Raw genomic sequence first — 23,077 nt, forward strand, 5'->3', positions numbered from 1 at the left:
CTTGCTACAAGACACAGTACATTTATCCAGGGCTTGAGTTTCAAAATGGTGGGTAAAAACCTGCTCTCCTGATAAACAATTTTACAAGAGCTGTTGAAAATATTGAAATGCTTTTTACTGAGCATCATTAAAGAGAGCTAGTTTGAGTTGAGCCTTTCAGGAGAGCAGTACCCTTTGATAAACTCAAGCCCTGTAATTCAAATACGATCAAGGTTACAAAACCTGAGTATTGCTATCTTCAAAGGGGTTGAATTCCTCCAGCCCTTTCGACGTTGAATTGCCGGTAGTGGCTTGCTGTACGGAGGGATCCTGGAGAGTTGGAGAGAAAAGTAAAAAAGAAACGCATGCACAAACACACAGAGCACATTAATCACCAAGGATACTATAAAATATAGCACAAGTTGAAATAAATACAATTGCATTGCCAGCAAACGCAAAACGATTTCAAAAATATTCGCAAAGGATTAGAAACAGTTGCCAGAAATATTGAATAATATAATGGGTATAAAATGTTTTAATAAAATTTCAACAGTTAACACAATTTTTGAAAACTTGTTACACAAATTTCAGTGTTGACAAAATATTTTGCAAAAATGCTTGGTGCTTATTAACAAATTAACATTTTGACAACATTAAACTAAAAGTTATATAACCCAACATTTAATGCTATTAAAATGTTTTGACAAAAAAAAATGCCACAAAAACGTTTTTGCGTTTGCTGGGTTGGCTACATTGAGAGGGGAAGCTCACAAACCAGAAGTAGTCAATTTGAACACTTTTTGCAGTATAGTAGCAAGGCTACATTTTGCCGAAAGGAGAAACAGATCTCGGTAAGTTGAACTGTGTCAATTGGGGGAGTAGAATCATCCTCTAGGCATATCCGCCTATTGAATTGGCTCATCATGATTTATCTGGGTAAAAACCTTTACAATATATTTTATATCAATAATTCAAATGGGATATTCTTTTTTCTATATCAGTACAAATTGTGCCAAAATTTACTCTTTTCTTCTATTTAACTCCTTTTCTGCATCAACCTTTGAAATATTCATAATAGTGATATTAACTAGTTTTCTTCTTTTGAAATGAGCCATCCTTTTGGTTGTGAGCATTCCCTACACTTTACATTACAAGCATGCACTACGATAGCTTTAATGGTACTTTTAACAGCACATTTTTATAGTTATTTATGATGATGAGTCATTTTTTATGAACAGCAATCAATTTACTGCAGGCATAATGTACCAAAATATCTGAATATCATGTCACTTGTGATTTTATCTCAGGAATCAGAATTTGACTGAGAATTTAAACAAGTGCAAGGAGAATATTACACTTCAACTTCGGTTCTTATACTTGTGGAGTTGCATAATTTGACTAAAAAATTGAATTTTAAGTGCATGGGATTAACACGCTTAAAATGTCTTCAATCACTTTTGTGACATTGTTTAATCTGAAAATGTCTTCAATCACTTTTGTGGTGTTGCAGAATCTGATTAACAAGTTAAAGTGCAAGGAAAGTCTTGTACTTTTTTGCAAGGACTTTAAAAAAAACCTCAATTAATTACTTACTTTACATAGGAAACCGCTATTATCAATCCTACAATAAAACTACTTGATTAAAGACTTCACCTGCCGAGTTACCGCTACAGCGCAGTCAAATTCACACTCGCTGCTATGCAACTTCAAAGGCAACATAACACTGGCAGACTTAGAGAAGAATTTAATGCCTTAATCCTGGGCTACATTTTCCCAAAAAAATGTATGTCAATTAACTCACGCTGAATCATTTGATAAATGTCGCATTTGACGTGTACATTTGTATTGAAATGGAAGTCTGACATTTGTAACATCTGAGAACAAATTTCAGTACAAAGTCCAGACGAATATCATATGCTTGATGTAAAAACATGAGATAACTCAAAATATTTTGTCTTATTAAATATCCTATTTATGCATCGTTCAATATAAACTGATATGCATATATATTTTAGATTAATTGCTCACTCTTGCAAAATACTCACAAGTGTATTTTCTGTTTGACAACTACTGTTGACACACACATGCCTAAAACCCACCACAGATAATCATGTCTTCCCATAATGCATTATTTCTTCCCATAATGCATCATTTCATTGCCATGGTAACCAGCATATAATCAGTTATTTTGCCAAATTAGACAATATTTTGACTGTGGTATGTAGTTTGATATTATACAGTAACACGTGTGAGTAATTGCTAAATTTCCTGAAAATCGAATCGGCCTTTAACCAGACACCAAGCGCTTGTGCATGGCATCGAACATTTATGGGAGCTTGTCCAGGGAATAGGCTAGAGGGTATCACCCTCTAAATTCATTTTGCTCTATTTATGACAAAATATCATCATCCAATTCCAGAAATGTGAAAAAAAAATAGATCCAGGTTTTTTTTAAATGGCCAAATTTCCAGGAATCCGAAAATTTCCAGGAATCCAGAAATGTCTGGAAAACTGTTTATACTTCCAAGATGTATCCAATTATATACCTTCTCTGAACGATGATGGTATGACCACCTTTTAAAGCAAAGAACAGCAAAGTCCCATACCTGACCCAACACTCCCTGTATCTGCGGGTACTCCGGGTAGCATGCTCACCAAAAAACTTAAAATACCCCCTTTAGCATCTCATTTTGCAAAGTTTTCAGGAAAAAACACCCCCTTATTTTGCCCCCTTTTTCACTAAAACGCAAATGTCATTTATGAGCAGTGTTCGAAATAAGCACTTATCCTCTTGTCTAAAAATCACTGAGGACAACCAAATTGAGTTATGTACTTATCCCCTGGACAACCACTATATTTAACCTCCAAAAATATGACACATTTTTGGGACAACCAAATTGTTTTGAGGACAAGCAGAATTTATGCTTTAGTTGTCCTCGGGACAACCTCCATATTTTCCTTATTTCGGACACTGTTTATGAGCATCCCTAATTGCGGATACATGGAGTGCTGAGCGGAGGATTCATGTATGAGGTAGCTCAAAATCTTGCAATGAACCATGGGATAACGTGATTATCTACCCTGCCTAAAACCTATAACACAAGCAGTTGATTCTAGACTTTCACTCTCGAGAGTTCAAACTGTTTCTTTATGTGTTCCACATGGAGTGGCAGGCACTATGGATCACAATAACCTCATCCCAATGGCATAGTTTAATAACCTCAATTAAACAATCATAGTGCAAAATTTGACCTCAAGTTGCAGAGTATGAGTTTTTGTACTCAAATTTTCAAAGGTCATTCAATGAATGTACAAATGTATTGGAGTTGAAGAACTCTGCCCTGATAGATGAGCATGTTGTGGATCCTAGTGAGGCACAAACAAACCAGCACTAAATTTGAACTTGCTGTTTATACACAGGGAATTCTCCTTATTTATAATAGCAAAAGGTACGCTGAAGTGTGCTTCAAAGCTTAATCGGAACACTAACTAATTTTATTTTGACGCATTAAACATGTTTCCATGATTTTATTTACAGGTACAGTTGCAAAGTATGTAAGCTGTAATCATATAACGCACATTTCTCTCAAATCTCAACAAAATTGATTAAAAGTCGGCATGTCAATGGACGCGGACGTGTTTACGCACAATATTTATGTCACCATATTCCATCCTTTTTTCAATCGACACGCCCGCACGTTTAGATTCCAAATCTCGTTAGACCCGGAAATCTAAACAAAGATCCAATAAGAGGGGGAAAATTCAAAGTGAGACACGTATATAACGTTAACCCAATCTTGTTTTGTTTGGATTAATATGGTGTTGTCATCATAAACGACTCACTGGGAATACATAATGAGCACCACCAAGCTATTGCGGTATGTCATGTCTTCAAGACATTGGAATAGAAATCACATTACCGCTGTATGACAACTTCAAAGCCTTTCCCTAGCTATATACGTCTCACCGAAAAGGATAAAAAAAATGCCTGCAAGATCACTGCTAACTTTGACCTAAATACGATGCAGCAGTAACGACTACCTTATTCCTGCTGAAATCAAAATTGTATCTAGTAGTAATTCATAATTAAGAATTAATTTCTGAGCTAAAATATTTATTCTCTTACGCATCTCTGCAGGGTGAAGTAATACCAATCAGTTACATTAGGGTTTAATAAGAATTGGATGAGACCACACTCAAATGATGAATATTTCACAGTCTCTGGGGAAGTTGACTAATTTAACCACCTTGCAAAGTTGTATTTTTTTGCCAGCAAAAAAAAAGCCAATTGGATCTGCCAAGTTATAGTTTCCTTAGCAGCACTGTTTAGGATACTGCAACCGCAACTGCACTAATGTGAAGTGACGGCCAAATGAGGCAACCAAATCATAGCATAAGGCAACAACGTCTAACACCGAATGTACCCTCACAACATTTCCTATATATGCAGACAACATTTTTTTTTCACTTTACAATACAATGTTTCTGAATTTCTCTCTGAGATTGGCTTTTATCCTGCTTCAAAAAATATTATTAAATTCTGTGATATACATGTAGACTAAGTTATGATATGCATACATACACAAAGATTTGCACAGGATTGAACATTTTTGAAAGAACAGATTTGGTGATCAGAAACCCCTGTCTGTTTTTAAGCTCCCTATACACAGCAAATCCACTTTAGAGCATGAGGTAAAGACACGGTGTATGACGTCACAGAGGTAATGCATGTATCTCTTTACTACAAGTCACAGTCACAATTGTAAATAATTGATGAATAGCTTGCCCAACTTTCTGTATGCCTCAACTAGATAAAAAGGTCTTGAAATTGTTCCAAATATAAAGGAATATCTACACGAATACTTATGGAATTTAGTGGATGCTTTAAGGTGGTACTACACCCCCTGATAAATTTTGTGACTAATTTTACATTTTTCTCAAAAAATAACTACACACTGGTAACAAAAGTTATGTATATTAATAGGGGCAAGGAATCCAATTACTTCACTGAAATTTTAGTGATTCAAAACAAGTGGTTTATTATAAATGTAAGAAATGAGGTACATTCTAGCAGTATCTCTGTTCTTATCATAAATAATGTACCACTTGTCTTGAATCACTGAAATTCCAGTGTAGTATTGGATTCCTTGCCCCTATAATATACATAACTTTTGTTGCCAGTGTGTTATTATTTATTGAGAAAATTAGCAAAAATAGTCACAAATTTATCAAGGGGTGTAGAACCACCTTAAGTTGTAAAATTTAATCTGCAGTACAATGGGTACAAATGAAGACTTCATAGTAACGAATTCTGCATAAATTCAATATATTGGAGTATTCCACTTGAATCCTACACCCTCTATGGAAGACATGACCTTAATCTTCCACACAGGGAGTGTAGATTTCAAAATGAAGTCACCCATTCAGGTACCTCCATTTGAAATTCATACTCCCTGTGTGGGAAATTAAGGTAATGTCTTCCATAGAGGGTGTATGGATTTCAACTGGAATATCCCACTGGAAACTTACTGATTTTGTCATCAAACAGAATTAAGCAGATTCCGGCATTAGTGCACTGTGAGGAGCATGCAACATTTTCACCACATGGAAATGTACTTTCCCTAGGCTCCTAGCTTGCTATATTTTCCGCATGAATTTTTAACATCATACTGTCACACGATAGATTGCCACCTCTAGCTAACACCTCCAACAGAAAGGTTCTTAAACTAAACCTTTTTCAATTTATATCTGATTTTTCCCTCCGATAATCTTTGAAATAGAAGCACAGCCTTTCCCAAAGGCATCTGATTAATAAATATGCATTAAAAAGCTACAATAATACTAGTTTTTAAGAAGTAAGATGATTTATCTTTGTAGATCACAGAATAACCCTTGCAACATATTTTATCTGTGGTTATGTACAAACTTGTGCTCGGGCATAAGAACTAGTTTAAAAAGTGTACTGTCAACTTATTTTGTGATAGAAATATGACATTATATAGCTATATTAGTGTGAATTGCTACAAGAAATATATTGCTTCCTTTAATCTTGTGCTGAATGATTTATGTGCCTTGAACAAAAAAAGAAAAGAACTAACAAGAATTATCCAAAGAATTCAATTCATTAAAATTCCAGTGTATGTCATTAGCAGCAAAATCGAGTCTTCGTTGGTTAAAAATAGATGACATGCCCATGTGAAGGTGTGATATTGCAACACGAGATTAGAATCCCCTTTGCAATTTTATTGATCGTACCCTCGGCATTCTTAATCAAAAGATAGCTCAGTTTGCTAACCTACTTGTGACTTCAGCCATATTTTTTGCAAACCAAGTAAGATTTTTTTTCCTCAACTGTAACTGCTTTTTAAACTGTTCTTAAGACTTTTCCTTAGAATTGCTTAAGGGGTACTAAACCACTGCCCAATTTTGTGCCTATTTTTGCATTTTTCTCAAAAATTATAGCGCATTGGGGACAAGTAAGATATGTATACTATATTATAGGGGCAAGGACTACAACTACTGTACTGGAAATTTTACTTCAGCACAGACAACAGTTGTGGAGTTACCTAGTCAAAAATGAGGGAAAACAAATATTTGATAAATAAATCAATAACTACTTGCTTTGAGTTGCTGAATTTTCAGTACAGTAATTGTAGTCCTTGCCCCTATAATATACATATCTTACTTGTCACCAATGTGCTATAATTTTTGAGAAAAATGCAAAAATAGGCAAAAAACTGGCCAGGGGTGTACATGTAGTACCCCCTTAAGATTTTATTCCCACATTTATTGTTCCCAGAAAAGCATTCCACTGTAAGGCTAAAAAAGTAAGAGGCCTGAAACTGAACATCAATATACAAAATATGTGGGTTTTTTTAATTTAAATTTAATTTTTAATCTAGTTCTTTATTTTTCAGTCAGTGGAGAGATTGTAAGAGATGAAGAAGGCGAGTTTTAGGAAAATTAGATTGATTTTCACAGCATTATATTGATTTCATTTTGCTTTGCTCATATTTTTGCTTGAAAATATATTTTTTTACTGGATTTCTCAAATAAAATTTGAAATGTGGTAAAATTACTCCTAAAAATGAAATTTGTGCAACCTACGGGAAACTTTGCCTTATCAATAAATCATTCCACTGTGAGGAAACCAACAAATTTTGAAAGATAACAAAGACATTTGAGAGGAAGTAGATAATACTAACAGGAGAGAAAAAAAGGTGAATTAGAAAAAAAATGACAAGAAGGAATAACAAGTCCCAGGTTTTGACACCGAAAAGGTCACATGACCTTCAACAGAAACAGAAAAACATATATCATATTTTCTGTATGTGTAGCTTTTTCCACAGTGGTATGAACTAATCAGTATAGTACAATGCTCTATAGGGAAATACGTAATGTACACAACAACTTACTGATACCTCTTGTGAGTGAGAGAGATAGGTGATATCATAAAAGTTATAAAAGCATCTTGGTATTAGAGAATGCTGTGAATCTAATTCCAATATAAAGCATTAATTTGACTTACTATCTGGCACAAGACCAAGTTCTATTGGAAACTGGTTAGTATATCATCTGTTTTTTGTTTCTATATTTTTGCTCTCTTCAGTAAAAGTGAAAATTGTAATGGAAAAAAGGTAGTCTGCTATTTTCTGTACAGTAAATTCTTACCATCAATGTAGTTGATTTGCAAGAAAAATTATTTTAAATGTTCTTTTCAGTCCATGGAAATATCAAATATTACAGTATTTAAATGGAATTGCAAAATTCAATTATAAGTTTATTTAAATTATTGTTAAAAAACCTGGTATCATGCAATTAATTTTGTATGCCGTCAGTTTGCAAAAGTCAATGAACCTAAATCCTCCAATCAACCTACAGTATTATATATACTGATAACTGACTTGTATAACATGTTATAAACAGTAATAATGTATGAGCTATCTTCAGTAGATAGTAGTTTTAAAACAGTTTGTTAAATCCTTAATAACCTACATCTGGCATGTAACATGCTACAGGCTGAGTCAAAAAGAAGTAAACTCATGTTTGAGGAACTGTAACTCGAGATCTGCAAAGCATCTGCTAAAAATAAAAATACCACTAGAAAGAGCAAAATCTACACGTCTAAATTAAAAAAGGAATTGTTGCAATTGCTCACAGCAAACTAAAGTTATACTCATTTGAATACAACCACCCATTGTTGTAGCTGCACACGGCTGATTGATTTCCATCCATTTCAATTTCGAAGAATCAGCAAAGTGCTACCAGGATTTATTGTTGAAAAGACTACTTTTGCTTTTAATTAATATTCAACAACGTCCATGACGGTACTATAGTTTGTAGGGATACCAATTCAAGTCTTTACGATCGATCCGGCAGAAGCTTGATTGGGGAATGTTGGGTAAAGGATTGAGCTGATCTTTGGTCATGCTGTAACGCATGTCACGTGTGATCTAGCAGTTTGTGGTATGCCTGAAGCTTCCGGCTGTCTATTCCTTAGTACCAATGCACATTGAGCTTGTTCACATTCTTATACCGTAAAAACTCGATAGTTAACATATGTGCTTACTATCGGTAGCTTTTAAAACATGCAAACAAACATGAAGAGCCCCATCCACAAAAAGTGTAAAGGGTTTTGAGCAAATCATCGACACGCATAGTTATATACTGAACAAGTAAACCTGTAAATGTGTGTCTCAACCCCATTAGCTCAGTTGGTAAAGCGCCGGACTTTGGTACAATTTCACGTTTTCAAAAGCGATCGATAGTAAGCACATATGCTAACTATCGAGTTTTTACAGTATACTGCTCCCTCACATGAAACCCGGTTAGCTGGCGGAAATTGGAGACAACAAAGACGCTGAACTTCAGTGGGACTCTTAGTTTCATGATACTTCGTCGACAGAAACGTACGCTCCCGTGCAGTAAATTGTGGTGCCATGTTGTCATTTGGCCCGTTTTATTGTAATGTAGTGCAATGAGGTAAAATTCATATTGAAAAGAGCCCTTTAACAGGAATTATTGGTGAAACCACACCTGCCACAGAGCGTTATTTGCATTTGGATATCACGCCTTACCAATCAATATAATACGTAGGCTCTACTTGGGAAGTGAAACCAAAAAAAAAAAAAAAAATGGGTGGTTGTATTCAAATGAGTATAACTTGAGTTTGCTGTGAGCAATTGCAACAATTATTTTTTTTATTTAGACGTGTAGAATCTGCTCTTTTCAGTGATATTTTCATTTTTAGCAGAGTCCTTACAGATCTTGAGTTACAGCCCCTCAAACATGAATTTACTTCTTTTTGACTCAGCCTGTATCTTCAGTAGATAGAATTTTGTAAAAGTGATCTTTAGGTGATAGTTCGTAATCAGTAATAATGTATGAGCTATCTTCAGTAGATGAATTTTTTTTAAACAGTTTGGTAAAATAACCTACATTTGGTATGTAACATGCTATCTTCAGTAGATAGTAGAATATTGTAAAAGCGATCTTTAGGTGATAGTTATTAATCAGTAATAATGTATGAGCTATCTTCAGTAGATAAATTTTTTTTAAACAGTTTGGTAAAATAACCTACATTTGGTATGTAACATGCTATCTTCAGTAGATAGTAGAATTTTGTAAAAGCGATCTTTAGGTGACGTTATTAATCAGTAATAATGTGTGAGCTATCGTCAGTAGATAGTAATTTTAAAAGTTTGTTAAATCCTCAATAACCTACATTTGGCATGTAACATGCTATCTTCAGTAGATACATGCTATCTTTGGTTGATGTAGTAATTTTAGAACAATTTGTAAGAAATTGTAACATGCTATCTTTAGAAGATAGAAATCTGAAATGTATCTATTCTAGATACTAGTCATTTCAATACTTTGGCCAGCAAGAAATTGGCGGGCCTCAGTAAATTACAGATTTATATCTTCATTAAAGTGTGTATTCCAATGTGACATATGAAATTGGAAATGATAGATACATGGAATAAAATGTCTCTGTTTTGTGCACAAACTGAAACAAATCTAGGGCAATTGTCGCAGAGTCTATTTTTTCAGTTGTAGTAACAAAAGATTAATAATTTCTGCCTATTTTAGTGGCATTAAGCGCTGACCAAACTGTCCTTTTGGTATATAAAATGTTATAATAACATTCTACCTTCAGTAGAATTCTAAACAATATGTAAGAACACATACCTTTGGTGTATAAAATGCTATCTTCAGTAGATAGTAATTTTACAACAGTTGGGAAGAAACTGTAACATGCTATTTTAAATGTTACGTTTATTATATGCTATCTTCTGTAGATAGTAATTGTGTGCACCTTTACCTACACTAAGCAGGCGCGTATCCAGGAATTCGTAGACCGGGGGGCGCAAAATAGATCTTTGTAAAATATCATATGGCCGCGAAGCGGCCATCCCGGAGCGCTTGCGCGAGGCAGGGTGGTGTCTGAGGGGGGATGTGGCCCCCTCAGAAGTGAGAAACTTTTACAAAATGAAGACCTAATTGAAGCCATTTGGTGGACCATTTTTGTCATTATTGTGTAAAATTTGAGTTTGAAAAAGCCTAAAATTTGCGAAAAGACGGCCCAATTGAAGCCATTTGTGGACAAGTTTGGACTTTTATTGTATGAATTATTGCTTTATAATTATGTACCCATGAAGTTGCGCATGCAGGGGGGTGTCTGAGGGGATGTGCCGCCTCAGAAGTGAGAAAATTTTGCAAAATGAAGATCTCGGAGGTCGCGGCATCAGGAAAAAAAAAATTGCACTATTAGGCCTATTGTGTAAAAAAATTCCGGGGTAAAAAAGTTTGAGAAAGAAACTTTTGGAAAATAAATACCCAATTGAAGCCATTTGGTGGACCATTTTGTCACTATTATTGTGTAAAAGTTTATTTTGAAAAAGCCTATATTTTGCGAAAAGACGGCCCGAAAAAGCCGAAAATATCAAATTTGCGAAATGACAGGCCAATTGAACTCGGAAGCCACCTTTTTGTATTTGGTTTAAACATCAAGTGCTGGGTATTAAATACAGAAGCGAAAACGGGCAGTTGTTTATATACGCAGGGGCAGTAGCGTAGCCAGCGGGGGGGCAGACAAAAATGAAAGAAAAAGTGCCCCTCTGACAAAAAATGAGAGAGAAAATCAGGAGGGTAAAGGAAAAGAAAAAGGGCAAGGAGCCCCTTTTCTAGCAAAATTCATGGCCAAAATAGTGTAAAATACAAAATTTTCCGGGCCACGCTGCAGCAAATTTATAACAATAAAGCCCTTTTTAGCGGATAATGGGCTGAAAATAGTGTAAAATACCATTTTTTTCGCGCTACGTCGCACATTATCCCAATAAGGCCCTTTTCGGGAAGCTCAAGACATACAGTCTCTATGTATTGTATGATGCAACTGCAATTTTTTTCGTCTGTGCCCCAAAAATTTTATTTTGCCCCCCCTGACCAAGAAAGCTGGCTACGCCCCTGCGCAGGGGGTGTCTTGAGGGGATGTTCCCCCTGAGAAGTTTTGAAATTTGGAAAATGAAGGTCCAATTGAAACCATTTGGTCCATCATTTTTACACTTTTATCAAAAACAAAAAAGGGCCCGAACTCAAATTGTAAAATTTCAAATGTTACATTTTAGGCCTAAGACTTGAGATTCGCAATTAAAGCATGCAAGGATCGATGTTGAATTGAAGTCAGCGTGGAGTCCGCCTTAGGCCTACTGACTTTGGTGACAAAATGTGACGGGGCCCTATCGGCGGGCCCGCCGTAATTTTCACATGCTTTTGGGCAGAGGACCCGCCTTCAAGCAATGCCTAAAATAATCACAGACCTATATAAGCCTATATAGCCTTCGGGCGAAACTCACTGAACATGGAATAAATTTGTTTCTTTTAATGTTATGTACACGCTCTCCTTCACAGGATCGAGCACTCTTTTTAACGAAAGAAGAAACACAACTTTATGTATAAGCCTATATATTATATATATTGACCCGATTGCGGTTTAGGCATGGGCCTACTTATACGTGCAATTTTTCTCCTTTCCTCTTTTTTGGGAGCCCCCCCCCCTGAATCCGCGCCTGAACGGTATCATTAGTTACAACTAGTAACTGCTCAAAAATGCTCAAAATATTATACTTGCCCGCCCCCCCCCCCGGCCCAAACAATTTATGCCATAGGCATAGGCCTACAAGTGTGCTCTCCTGAATTGCCAGCGTACTCGGAAAGTAAGGCCCCTATCACAAAATATAGGCTATAGGGCTATCTATAGTCGCATAAGGCCCAAATTGACTTCTATTTTGAAGCCTGCAAAATAATGTCCGTTCCCCTAGTTCGATCTCTCCTCTTTCTCTCTCTCCCTCCTCCTTCCCCTCTCTCTCTCTCCTTTTTTTTTTTTTTTTTTTTTTTTTTTTTTTGGTACCGGGGGGCGCGCGCCCGTTCAAAAAGGGCTAAATACGCTACTGCTAAGAAAGTTTGCAATGGATTTTAATTTTACAAACATTTTACAATTACCGTATTTCGTCAAATAGTCGCCCCCCTCAAATAAACGCCCCCACCACTTTTTTCAACCAAGATGTTTCAAAAATGCTGATATTTCCATGCTATCTTGTGTAGTAAGCTTACCAAGTTGTCCACGTGGTCGATAATAGCGTCAATAATTGGCAAAAATCTGGATTGGAAACCCGGAAGTGAACCAGAAGTCAGTGTTTCTAGTTCATAGTTCGTCATTTTAGCGTGAGTTTTAAGTTTACCTAATGATTTTAACGGGAATTGTCGTTCTAAAATTGACCTTGAATAAACGCCCCCCCTTTGGGAAAATGTAACGCCCCCGGGGGCGTTTATTTGACGAAATACGGTATTATTGAAACATGCTTGATCATTAAATATCATTCGAAAATAAATACCAAGTTGTATCTTTGTTACAGTTTAACCAATATCATATTCAACAAAATAGTGACAACCAAAATGTTATCTTCAGTAGATAGCAATCTTATAAAATCATTTTTGGGAGAACAAACAACTGAAAACTTAAGGACACCACATATTTTCTAGAAATGTTAGATTTCACTCTCTATATGTTGAGAAACTATAGGGTATTTTTAGTACTCTTGAAGTTTCATTTTGCATTTGCATAATAACTCTTTAAATAGAGTTACACATAAACTGTATAAATTTACAAAATTTTGTTACAGAGATGTCACTTAGTGTTGTTAAAATTACCTGAAAATCTTGAAAATGCACTTTTCCCTTTTCTTTTGCACAGGAAGGGTAGAGCAAATATTTTCTGAAATTAGGTAAACTTTATTTGAAATTTCCTGAAAATGAAATCAGGAAATTTCCTGAAAAGTGGCATCTCTGAATTGTTATAATGGCAATGTAATAAATGTGCAGACTATGTAGATGCAGACACTGTACCCAAAGCAAGGCAATGCAAATAATAACATATATCAAGCTTTTTAAGCTAAGGTGGCTGGTCAAAACGCCCTATAGCGATGTACTATGCAATGCAAATACATGTATGTCACTTAAATTTGTGCATTTGAAAAGGTCCCCAACCCTGCTGCTGCACTTTTCTACATCATGTCTGAAAGAAGATGGCCCAGGTATATTAACAAAGTAAACAAACACCAGAAATATAAATCTGTGCGGTTCACTGTGACAGACATATATCATAATATGCTATTTAAAAAAAACTGTTTCAGTCACTTATTATAAGGTCAGAAATCATCCATTCAAGCAAGTTATTATTATACTGAAATCACACGTCTAAGTAATTTGATGACACTTTCAGTGGCCGGGTGGAATAAGTCAACAGAAGGTTGATCTGACATGGGTCATGTAAGAATGCACAGTGCTTTCCGATTCACATTAAACACTTCAATGGTTAAAGTTAAACAACTTAGCCGATTTATCAAAATCCAAAATTTTATATCCTGTTTCAAAAATAATTAAAACACTAAAAACTGCATTATCCATCTTCCCTTGTATAAATAACCATTATGTATGCATCCACTTAGTAAGCAGACACACTAATTGAGCAATAGTGCTTGATTTAATATTGGGAATAATCAGTATGGCTTTTTTTCCAAGCCTGATGTGAAAAAGCTGAATGTCACAGTCCCACACACCTAAAATTGTATTTAGAAAAATATTTTATAATGAAATACTGGCATCTCAAAGTCATGTTATAAGATTATGTGATGGGATTTTAAGTAATCAAATTATGATCACCACATGTTTAACAGAAAAAATAGTCAATAAAATTACCAAACATCAATTATAGCAAAAGCAAGATATTAAAAGCAGTGATATTACTGAATTTGTAGTAATTAATCCTTTGAAGCATCTTTTATTTACACTTAGGGGTGTTTCAAAGGAAACACGCTATCCAATTTGTATGCAAGCTCATCGTCAAAAATGAATAATGGGGCCCAAAGCTATAGCATGACCTAGGTAGAAGCTGATTATCACATTCAAACGTATGTTTGTCACAGTAAGACTGGAAAAATTGTGCTTAGATGCCCGAACAAACTTACTTCTAACAGGATCAATTTAAAGATTTAATCTTGTATTATGATGGTATATCTATGGATGCATATTTCAGATAACCTACAATGTGTTTTCAACTCATCAAGTTGAAACTTGTAATGTATGCTTTGTTTGTGAGTCATTTTGCTGGTCAAGGTCCATTCTTAAAACACATGTGTTTACTGACGAATAAAGCTCTTCTATTTTGCATCATAAAGACATCTCTATCCTACCCTTTCCTTCCAATTTGCTGCACTTCCTTTGTATGTACACTTAATTTGATCAACTTTCCTGAAGCTAGCATAATCACAGACAGAGAATTGAAGTGTACTGGCAAAAATGATTATCAAATCAAGCTTGTAACAAAGAACATCTATCTTGGCTTAATTCACTGTAACAATGAACAATAACAAGCAAGGGCCACCAGATCGTATTTGGTGGAATTTACGTCCCACACTAATTTTCATATATGGGCCAGACTAAAATTATATATATGCAAACATAATGGTTATGCCTGTTATGCAGAAATTACAAAATTACTGATAATAGAAAATGTTCCACTAAATTGCTACAAAATAAAAATAACCAAATACTTCTTACTGAAACAAAAGGAATGGTATTAAGGAATCTTTCCTTTGATTTGGACCATTAATAAGCTTAAAATGAATTCAAATTTAAGCATTGACATCATCCGTGAATCCCTAATTCATTTTATGTTCAATATTTTACTACAGGGGAAATCCCGCCTAGCCATTGGAGCCCACATGATGACCTTTTAACTAGATAGTCATCATCATATATTTCATTTTGACTCAGTAGCACTATATTTTGCTCAGAGCAACATATTCCACCAACGGAACATACCCAAATTAATTTCATTTTCATCCTGTGCAAATTAACTGCACTTAATACATCAAATAAGCTGCTGTGATGACATTGCTGGTTAGGAGTATATAGCCAGCAATTCATCATTAGGCATTATAATAAGGACAGACCGGGGTCTTCATGCTCACATCCTATGCCGATTTTTTATGTGGCCAAAGGCACGGTTGGCAAGATAGCAACCAAGATACAATCTGATTATTTCAAAATGTTGTGCACCTGCATGCTTTAGTAGCAAATGATTTATTTTTTTCACTGCCATCATTACTTTATAGTTTCATCACAATAAAATCCTGTTATAAATATACCTAAAACTAAATTACTGATCAAAATATTACTTATTATAACAAACTCTGTCCTTGAATGATTTGTTTACCGGGTAATATTCACTTATAATGAGGTTACTGTCATTATTGCTATATTTGAACATTTTTATATTTTTATATTTATATTTTTTATATATGAATATTGTTCAAAATTTACCACAACGATTTATTAAAATTGGTAAAAAATCCAAAACATATTTGCACCAACAATATTATCTTGCAAGCCACTGACTTCAATAGTGTGACATATTTGATTATTAATTCACACACTACTACTAGCTATTAAATCTATGGCTGCATTATACAGTGTATAATATACCAATGTGTTCATTTTCAAGCTGACCTCAATATATATAAGTGAAAATGGTCCACGCACACTACTAATTGCTTACCAGGCTTCCCCTTCCTTTTGTTATTTACTCCTTAAACAAACCAATAAAATTTTCACTCTAATTGTTTAAAATTATCGGGCAACAAAACGAAGTTGGTTTCTAATAAGTAATATTGCTGGGTCTCTCATTGTTAATATATTGACGACCTAATTCAAAGGCCTCACTCAACTCGCTTGCTCTATCACTCTTGCAAAATTAATGTACTACCACTGATCATGATGACGGATTGCCTTAAACACACAAATCTCTATGAATAAATAATACACATCTTGTCTACCGTTTCAGATTACTGGCTATATACTTTTGAAACTGGCCACAAAGACATCTTAAAATTTTCAGTTTTAAAATCTCATGAAAATAATGAAGAATTTGATTTCAAGATGTCCCGTTGCCTAGCAACATGCTCTGCTGCCTTAGGGGGTACATTAAACAAGAGCAAATTGAGCTGGTTGCAGTTGGTTTGACTGTGTAAAATGTTGTCAAAACATTGCACAGCACCCTGTACAGAGGATCTAACAATAGAAATTTTTTGTCTGCTTTCTCGTTCTCTCTCTAGTATAAATAAAATTTGCCATTTTGTATTGTATGTGGAACCCCAATACAATTAATAATGCATCGCTTACGGTACTTAAAGTAATAAAATTATAGGAATGAAAGCAGTTAATGCCTTTTCTAACAAATGCTTCGACATCGCATTATGCTAATATACATAATAGAATGTAGGCTTTGATTAAAATTTTGTGGGTTGAGAGCCAGAAAGCCTTTGATTAACATTGAGGGTTGAGAGCCAGAAAGTCTTGTAAAAAAGTATTCCTTTGTGAATTAAGGCTTTCTGGTTCTCAACCCTCGATATTTGTAACAAAAATAAGATCACTTACAAATAATGATTCTATATTCTGCGGTGCATACAATTATAAGATCAGAAATGGTAAAGTTTGTGAAGAATGAACATATTTGTAAAATGACCTCAAATGACCCCTGAATGACCTTTGATTTCATCTCACATCCATGGACAGGGGGGAAGAGGTCATTATGACCAAGTCCTATTGAAATCAATCATGAGAAATGACAAAATGTTACCCTTTGGTGCCCTAAATCAACAATGACCTCATATGCAGCATTTGACTTTGAAATAACCTTTGACCCCAGATTCCATACCATCTTTAAGTTTAACCTCACATCTGTTGTACTGAATTCCATCTAAGCATACAAGAGAAGATATCGCTAGTATCCCTGCATACAGCAGAACTCGCTCTGAATTCCTCCGTGTTCGCAAGCGTTTCAAAATACACCCTATTCTCTTGCGTGTGTTCCCGTCTGAAACTCCCCATCTTTGAACTCAAATATAGGCATTAAACCTGAATCGTTAGTGAAATCAAGACGATCCCTGGTTCATAGTGGTTCCCCTTCGTGTCCATGCTCATTTTTTTCACTAACGATTCAGGTTTAGACGGCAAAACAGTCAATGAAAGTTGTCCAAATTTCGCAAAATTTGCTGAATAAAACCGGGATCAGCCAAATGTATACAATGCAGCGATCAATCGATATCTAGCTACCAAGTTGTAAACAAACCCGAGGTCACGAAACTCACGAGTGGCGAGTGGACAGCGAGTGTGACATTTCCTCTGGATCAGAATGACAGAATCTGCTATGAAATTGGGAAAATATCAAGTTTGATCGCATGTTTTGGGCTATATTGGTAAGTATGAGTCTTTGTGTACATAAATATTCGATTGTTACTTGGTTTGAGCCGGTTACGCGGGTCAGAGAGAGTTTCTTTGGCTGTGTTTGGTTGCATGCATTCGCATGTACTGTGTCAGTGTGTGTACGTAAAGAATGTGGATATTGCATTTTCACATGCCGTGTCGATCGCAATATGAATTTTATTTCCTTCTTTTTTCCGAATAAATACTTGACTTGGTGGTTTGGTTTTTAATTCTGATGTTTTGCAGTACATCCTTTATTGTTTCTGAGATGAGATGACTCCCCGGATACCGGCAAAGAATGATATTCGTGCATTATGTCATCATTCATCATGACAAAATCAGCTGTAGCATTGCTGCACGTAGCATACTTCATGCTTGTGATCTAATTGTTGGCTTTGTATTTTCATGTCCATTGTTGTAATTATTTCTTCTTCAAAGAATATTTTCGAATAAATAGTTGTGGGTTGGTTTTTAATTCTGACAAAAAAAACTTTTATAGGAGCTGAGATGAGATGACACCCCGAGTGGTGCATGCAAATTAGGAATGTTATGAATGTAGTGAAATCCTAAAATTCCAATCTGGTGTAATGTACTGCATCATGTAGGAAGGGTAAACAACATGATTGTTTTTTCCTTTGTAATATGTTGACTTGACAGAGCCAACAACAACAAAGTTCTACATGTAAATTGGTTGTCCAAATTAAACACAAATAATCCACCTGATGAATTTCCTTTGGAACTCGTGTTTTCAGCCGGGAAGTTAAAATTTATGTGTATACAAAACAGGGCAAAAAATCATCATTCAAATACAAAATTCATTTATTGCCTGTTCATGTGATGGGATTGTGTGTTCAACAGTGGCGGTGCAGTGCATGCCGGGGGTAATCCCCAGTCGGAGATCTCCTCTCCAGTCCCCCCCATATGCCCCCTCCGGCAAAAATATCTGATGCCGCCACAACTGTTCAGACTGTATAAAATTAGTGCTGCAATTTGATTTTCATACTTAATTAACTAAATTGTTTTTTTTTTTTTGCTGTATACACAGGTGATTGCCAAACCATGAAACGGCCCGAGGCTTCAGACCGTCATCACATGGAAAAGCGGTAAACCGGAGAATGGATATCCAGTTTTACGCCTTCAGCTTCCGAACTACCTCAACTCCATCAACGTAGCACCAATGATAATACCAGAAATCCTAATCCACTCTCCCCAAAATACTATCGAATTCGAAAAGTATCATCGTATCATAACAGATGCAGTCTTCCCAAAGACTGCACAACTGGAAATCGCTCCCGTATACATGGACATTAACTTCCATTAGACTCTACGCTGCTTTACATGATGCACTTGTCAGCTGCTACATGTCAGACTCAACACAAGTGGAGGTCACTTCAAATCATCCCAAGTCACATGGTTAAGGAATACAGTAAACATTCCTTAAATAGGAAGCCCGCCAGAGCAGTTCTTCTGGGTGAACCAAACCGTCTGGTTATCAAATTAATCAGTGACAAGGTTATCTCTGAATCAGACAGATGCTAATTGATGTAATAACATTAAAACATCAATTAGCATCTATCAAATTCAGAGATAACATTGTCACTGATTAATTTGATAACCAGGCAGGTTTGGTTCACCCCAGAAGAAATGCTCTGGCAGGGCTTCCTTTTTAACCATGTGACTAGGGGATGATTTGAATTGACCTCCACTTGAGATGAGTCTGGTATTTATTCCTATTATTTGAAATGAGACACATGTAGCAGCCGACAAGTACATCGTTTTGATATGGATGTGCACATATGAACAGTTCAAATACTATTGCAACCATTATTATGCTTTGTTTAATCCAAGTGTGTGGAAATATTGGAACCAACACATAATAATGATAAAATTGGATGCTTTACGCCCAATACTTATTGGTCTCACTATGAGTTTTAAAATATTGGACTCAACTATGTCTTGTCCTATATTTTAAAACTCGGTCAATCCAATTTTATATCAAACTTGAGTCATAGCTGCACTATGGGAACCCTCATGTTGTTGAAGGTCACATATGAGGTCAAAGTTCATATGAGGTCAACTTGTCAAATTGGCTGAAAAAAAAAAAAATGGTTTAACAAAAATGCGAAAATAATGTTTCACATGAGTATTTTTCTAAACATGTTGAATATGGTACTGAATTGTTCATTTTTCCATTTTAACACAATATTCATTGTACTGTAGTGCATAAAAAATCATGTACATTAAAAATAAAATAGAAATTAAATATAAAGTGTGGAAGCACTCGTATCTTTCAGTGTGTTGCAGTACATTTGTAGCATTGCTTAAACTTTTTCAGAGGGGCGGGGACAAGGCAACTTTCATAGGGAAATTTGAAGAAAATGGTCAAAGAAGTACAGAAAAAGCCTAAATATTAGGTGGTCAGCATGGGGGGGTCACAGGGGCAGCTTGTGCCCCACCCCAGCTATGCCACTGTTGTGTTGTATTGAGTAACCTATTTGTTGTCAAACAAGGATAGGGGTGATGCTATATGTGTAACCTGAGTGGGTGACTTATCATGTTGGGAAAGGGGTAAATATTTTTAAGGCAAGCTTCAGAGGAAAACTGATAACATTCAAAATGTCTTGCTCCTATGTATATGTCCCATCACATGCTAGGATGGGTTGCCAAAAAAGTTTGATGTTTATTATGGGGCTGTCAATTGCAATCCATGCCCCCTCAGACCTGCGACTAGCTAAGACTTTTTGGGGCACATGGAGTTGTTACACAGGGCGCCCAACTGTCTCAGTCAAAAGTGGCTCATACCAAGCAATTCTGGGGTCTCCCCGTCAGTCCGAACACGTCAATCCGAACCCTGTCAGTCCGAGCGTCATTTCATGAAAAGGTGACTTTTCATTTTTTTTAAATGTCATTTCAGAAAAAAGGAACTTTTTAAGACGTTATTTCAGAAAAAGGCAACTGGTTTTTTAAAGTCGCCATTTCAGTAAAAAGGTGACTTTTTATTTAAAAAGATGACTTATTTTTAGAACGAGAGATTTTTGTAAAAAATAGCCATTTCTATTAAAAAAAAATAAGACGTCTTTTTAAATTAAGTCGCCTTTTTAGAATTAAGTCGCCTTTTTAAAAATAAGACGTCTTTTTGAGGTTTTGGATTGACGGGTTCGGATTGACGGTGTTTCGGACTGACCGGGTGACCATGTCCCCGCAATTCTAACAAGTTGACAGCCCTGTGACTGTGTTACATCACTTGGCCCAGGTACTATTAAACGAGTACAGGGCGTTAGTCCGAAACACCGCTAGTCCGACACTCCACTAGTCCGACACGCCCCTAATCCGAATCTGAAATGCACTGCACCAGTCCGACACGCCGCTAGTCCGAATCTAAAATACTCTGCCAGTCCGACACGCTGCTAGTCCGAAAATGAAAAACACTGCGCTAGTCCGAATCTGGAAAACACTCCTTCAGTCCGACACTGCGCTAGTCCGAAACTGAAAACCGTTGCGCTAGTCCTAATTTGAAAAACACTGCGCTAGTCCGAACATTAGTAGTTTTCAGTTTCGGACTAGCGCCATGGTTTTCAGTTTCGGACTACCGCAGTGTTGGACTGAAGAAGTGTTTTCCAAATTTGGACTAGCGCAGTGTATTTTGGATTTGGACTAACAGTGTGTCGGACTGAAAACTGCTTTCAGATTTGGACTAGCAGCGTGGCGGACTGTTGCAGTGGTTTTTATTTTCGGACTAGCCATACTTTTCAATTTCGGACTGACGCACCTCTAAGTATAGGGAATTTGTGTTGTCGGACTAACGGCGTGTCGGACCGAGCGGTGGACCCCTATTAAACTAGGGGGAGGGATTGCAATTGGCATCCGCATTAATACCACACCTCAAAAGTTGATGGGACCAGGGATAAGACAAATTGGCCGTGGCGTGGATTCATATGTTTTGATACCATATCCAAAAGTCAAAGATTGTTCATTTGTTTACATATGTGCATAAATAACCATTTAGATTTACAATTGGGATTTTTCAAGTAGGTCCCTAATATAGTCAGTATTCTGACTGAGTGAGATATGAATTATGATTGCATGTGATGTGATATGTCGTGCCCGAGAAGGGTTCTGTGTGCCCGAATATCGTGAAATTACGGACTGCATACATGCCCGAATATCGCAAATGTCCATAAATATCTTGGAATTGTGCCCGAATATCGTGAAAATGCGACTTCTGTGGAACTTCCGTTGATATGAATGTATGTATGCTACGCGCACGGTAGTGGAATTCGACAGGTTCATGGACGAAATTTAAACTTCAGAATGACCATATTGCTTTATTGTGCAACAGTTGGACTTGACATACCCTGGAATATTTATTGGTATGTCGTTTTCTACTGAATAATGAAAACATTTCATGGTTCTCGAGCATGATGTTTTCTAATTGCGATCCTGTTCGCGTTCGGGCCACGGTCATTGCATAGTAAACACAAGGTAAACAACTGCTGAGAGAGGCAACTGATCAATCGATACCCGATAACAACGTATCACGTGATATCACGTGGTTTTAGCAAGGTTTTAGCAAGTCGACCGCGGCAACCGCAAAGGATCATGAATACTAGCGATATCTTCTCTTTAAGCATACAGGAGAAACCAAAAGAAGTTCAAGGGCAAACATTTTAGCACACACAGCGAACAGAGCCCATTTCATAGTCCCCATTCCGACACATAATTTGTTGGCGATGATCAAACTTTTCCCCCGAATGACCTTTGACTCCAGATTCCATGCCATCCTTCATTACCCCTGACCAAAGGATCAATCCATGCAAGTACCTTAAAAAGTTCAACTTAACATATTAGATGACATCAAATGACCTCTATGAACTGTTGACATCACAGTTCACACATTTTCTTTTTTTACTGAAATTAAAGCTGCAATGCTTTGCATTGTTTTTAAGGATAACTTACTCCAAATGACATTTTAAAATAAATGCTATCAAAATGTTTTTATAATCTTTTGCCTCATAATATGTTCTGATGAAGACTTCAGAAATTTTGCATTATAACGAATTAACGATCCTTACTCGCCTCCTTTTCTTGAATTTCAAATGCCAGAATTTCCAAGATATGAAGAACATTCTTATTGACAAAAAATGAGGAGGGTCTTTATCGAGGGGTACTTAGAGTGAGTAAAAACAATGAGCATGTTTATATTGAGAAGCTTGCATTACTGCAAATTCACCTTAACCCGCATTTTAATTATTCCTCTCACTGTCATCGGGTCATT

The 23,077-nt window shown here is 36.1% G+C and overlaps 1 protein-coding gene across 1 annotated transcript in view; it reads right to left on the reverse strand.

The window, feature by feature from the left end:
* Positions 1 to 23,077, reverse strand: part of LOC140159020 (secretory carrier-associated membrane protein 1-like) — a 98,311-nt gene that overhangs the window by 60,456 nt on the left and 14,778 nt on the right. The window contains 1 exon segment of the mRNA XM_072182341.1: positions 223 to 309. Coding sequence (XP_072038442.1) covers positions 223 to 309 — 87 coding nt within the window.

Source organism: Amphiura filiformis, chromosome 8, assembly GCF_039555335.1.
Source record: "Amphiura filiformis chromosome 8, Afil_fr2py, whole genome shotgun sequence".
In the NCBI taxonomy this organism is placed as follows: domain Eukaryota; kingdom Metazoa; phylum Echinodermata; class Ophiuroidea; order Amphilepidida; family Amphiuridae; genus Amphiura; species Amphiura filiformis.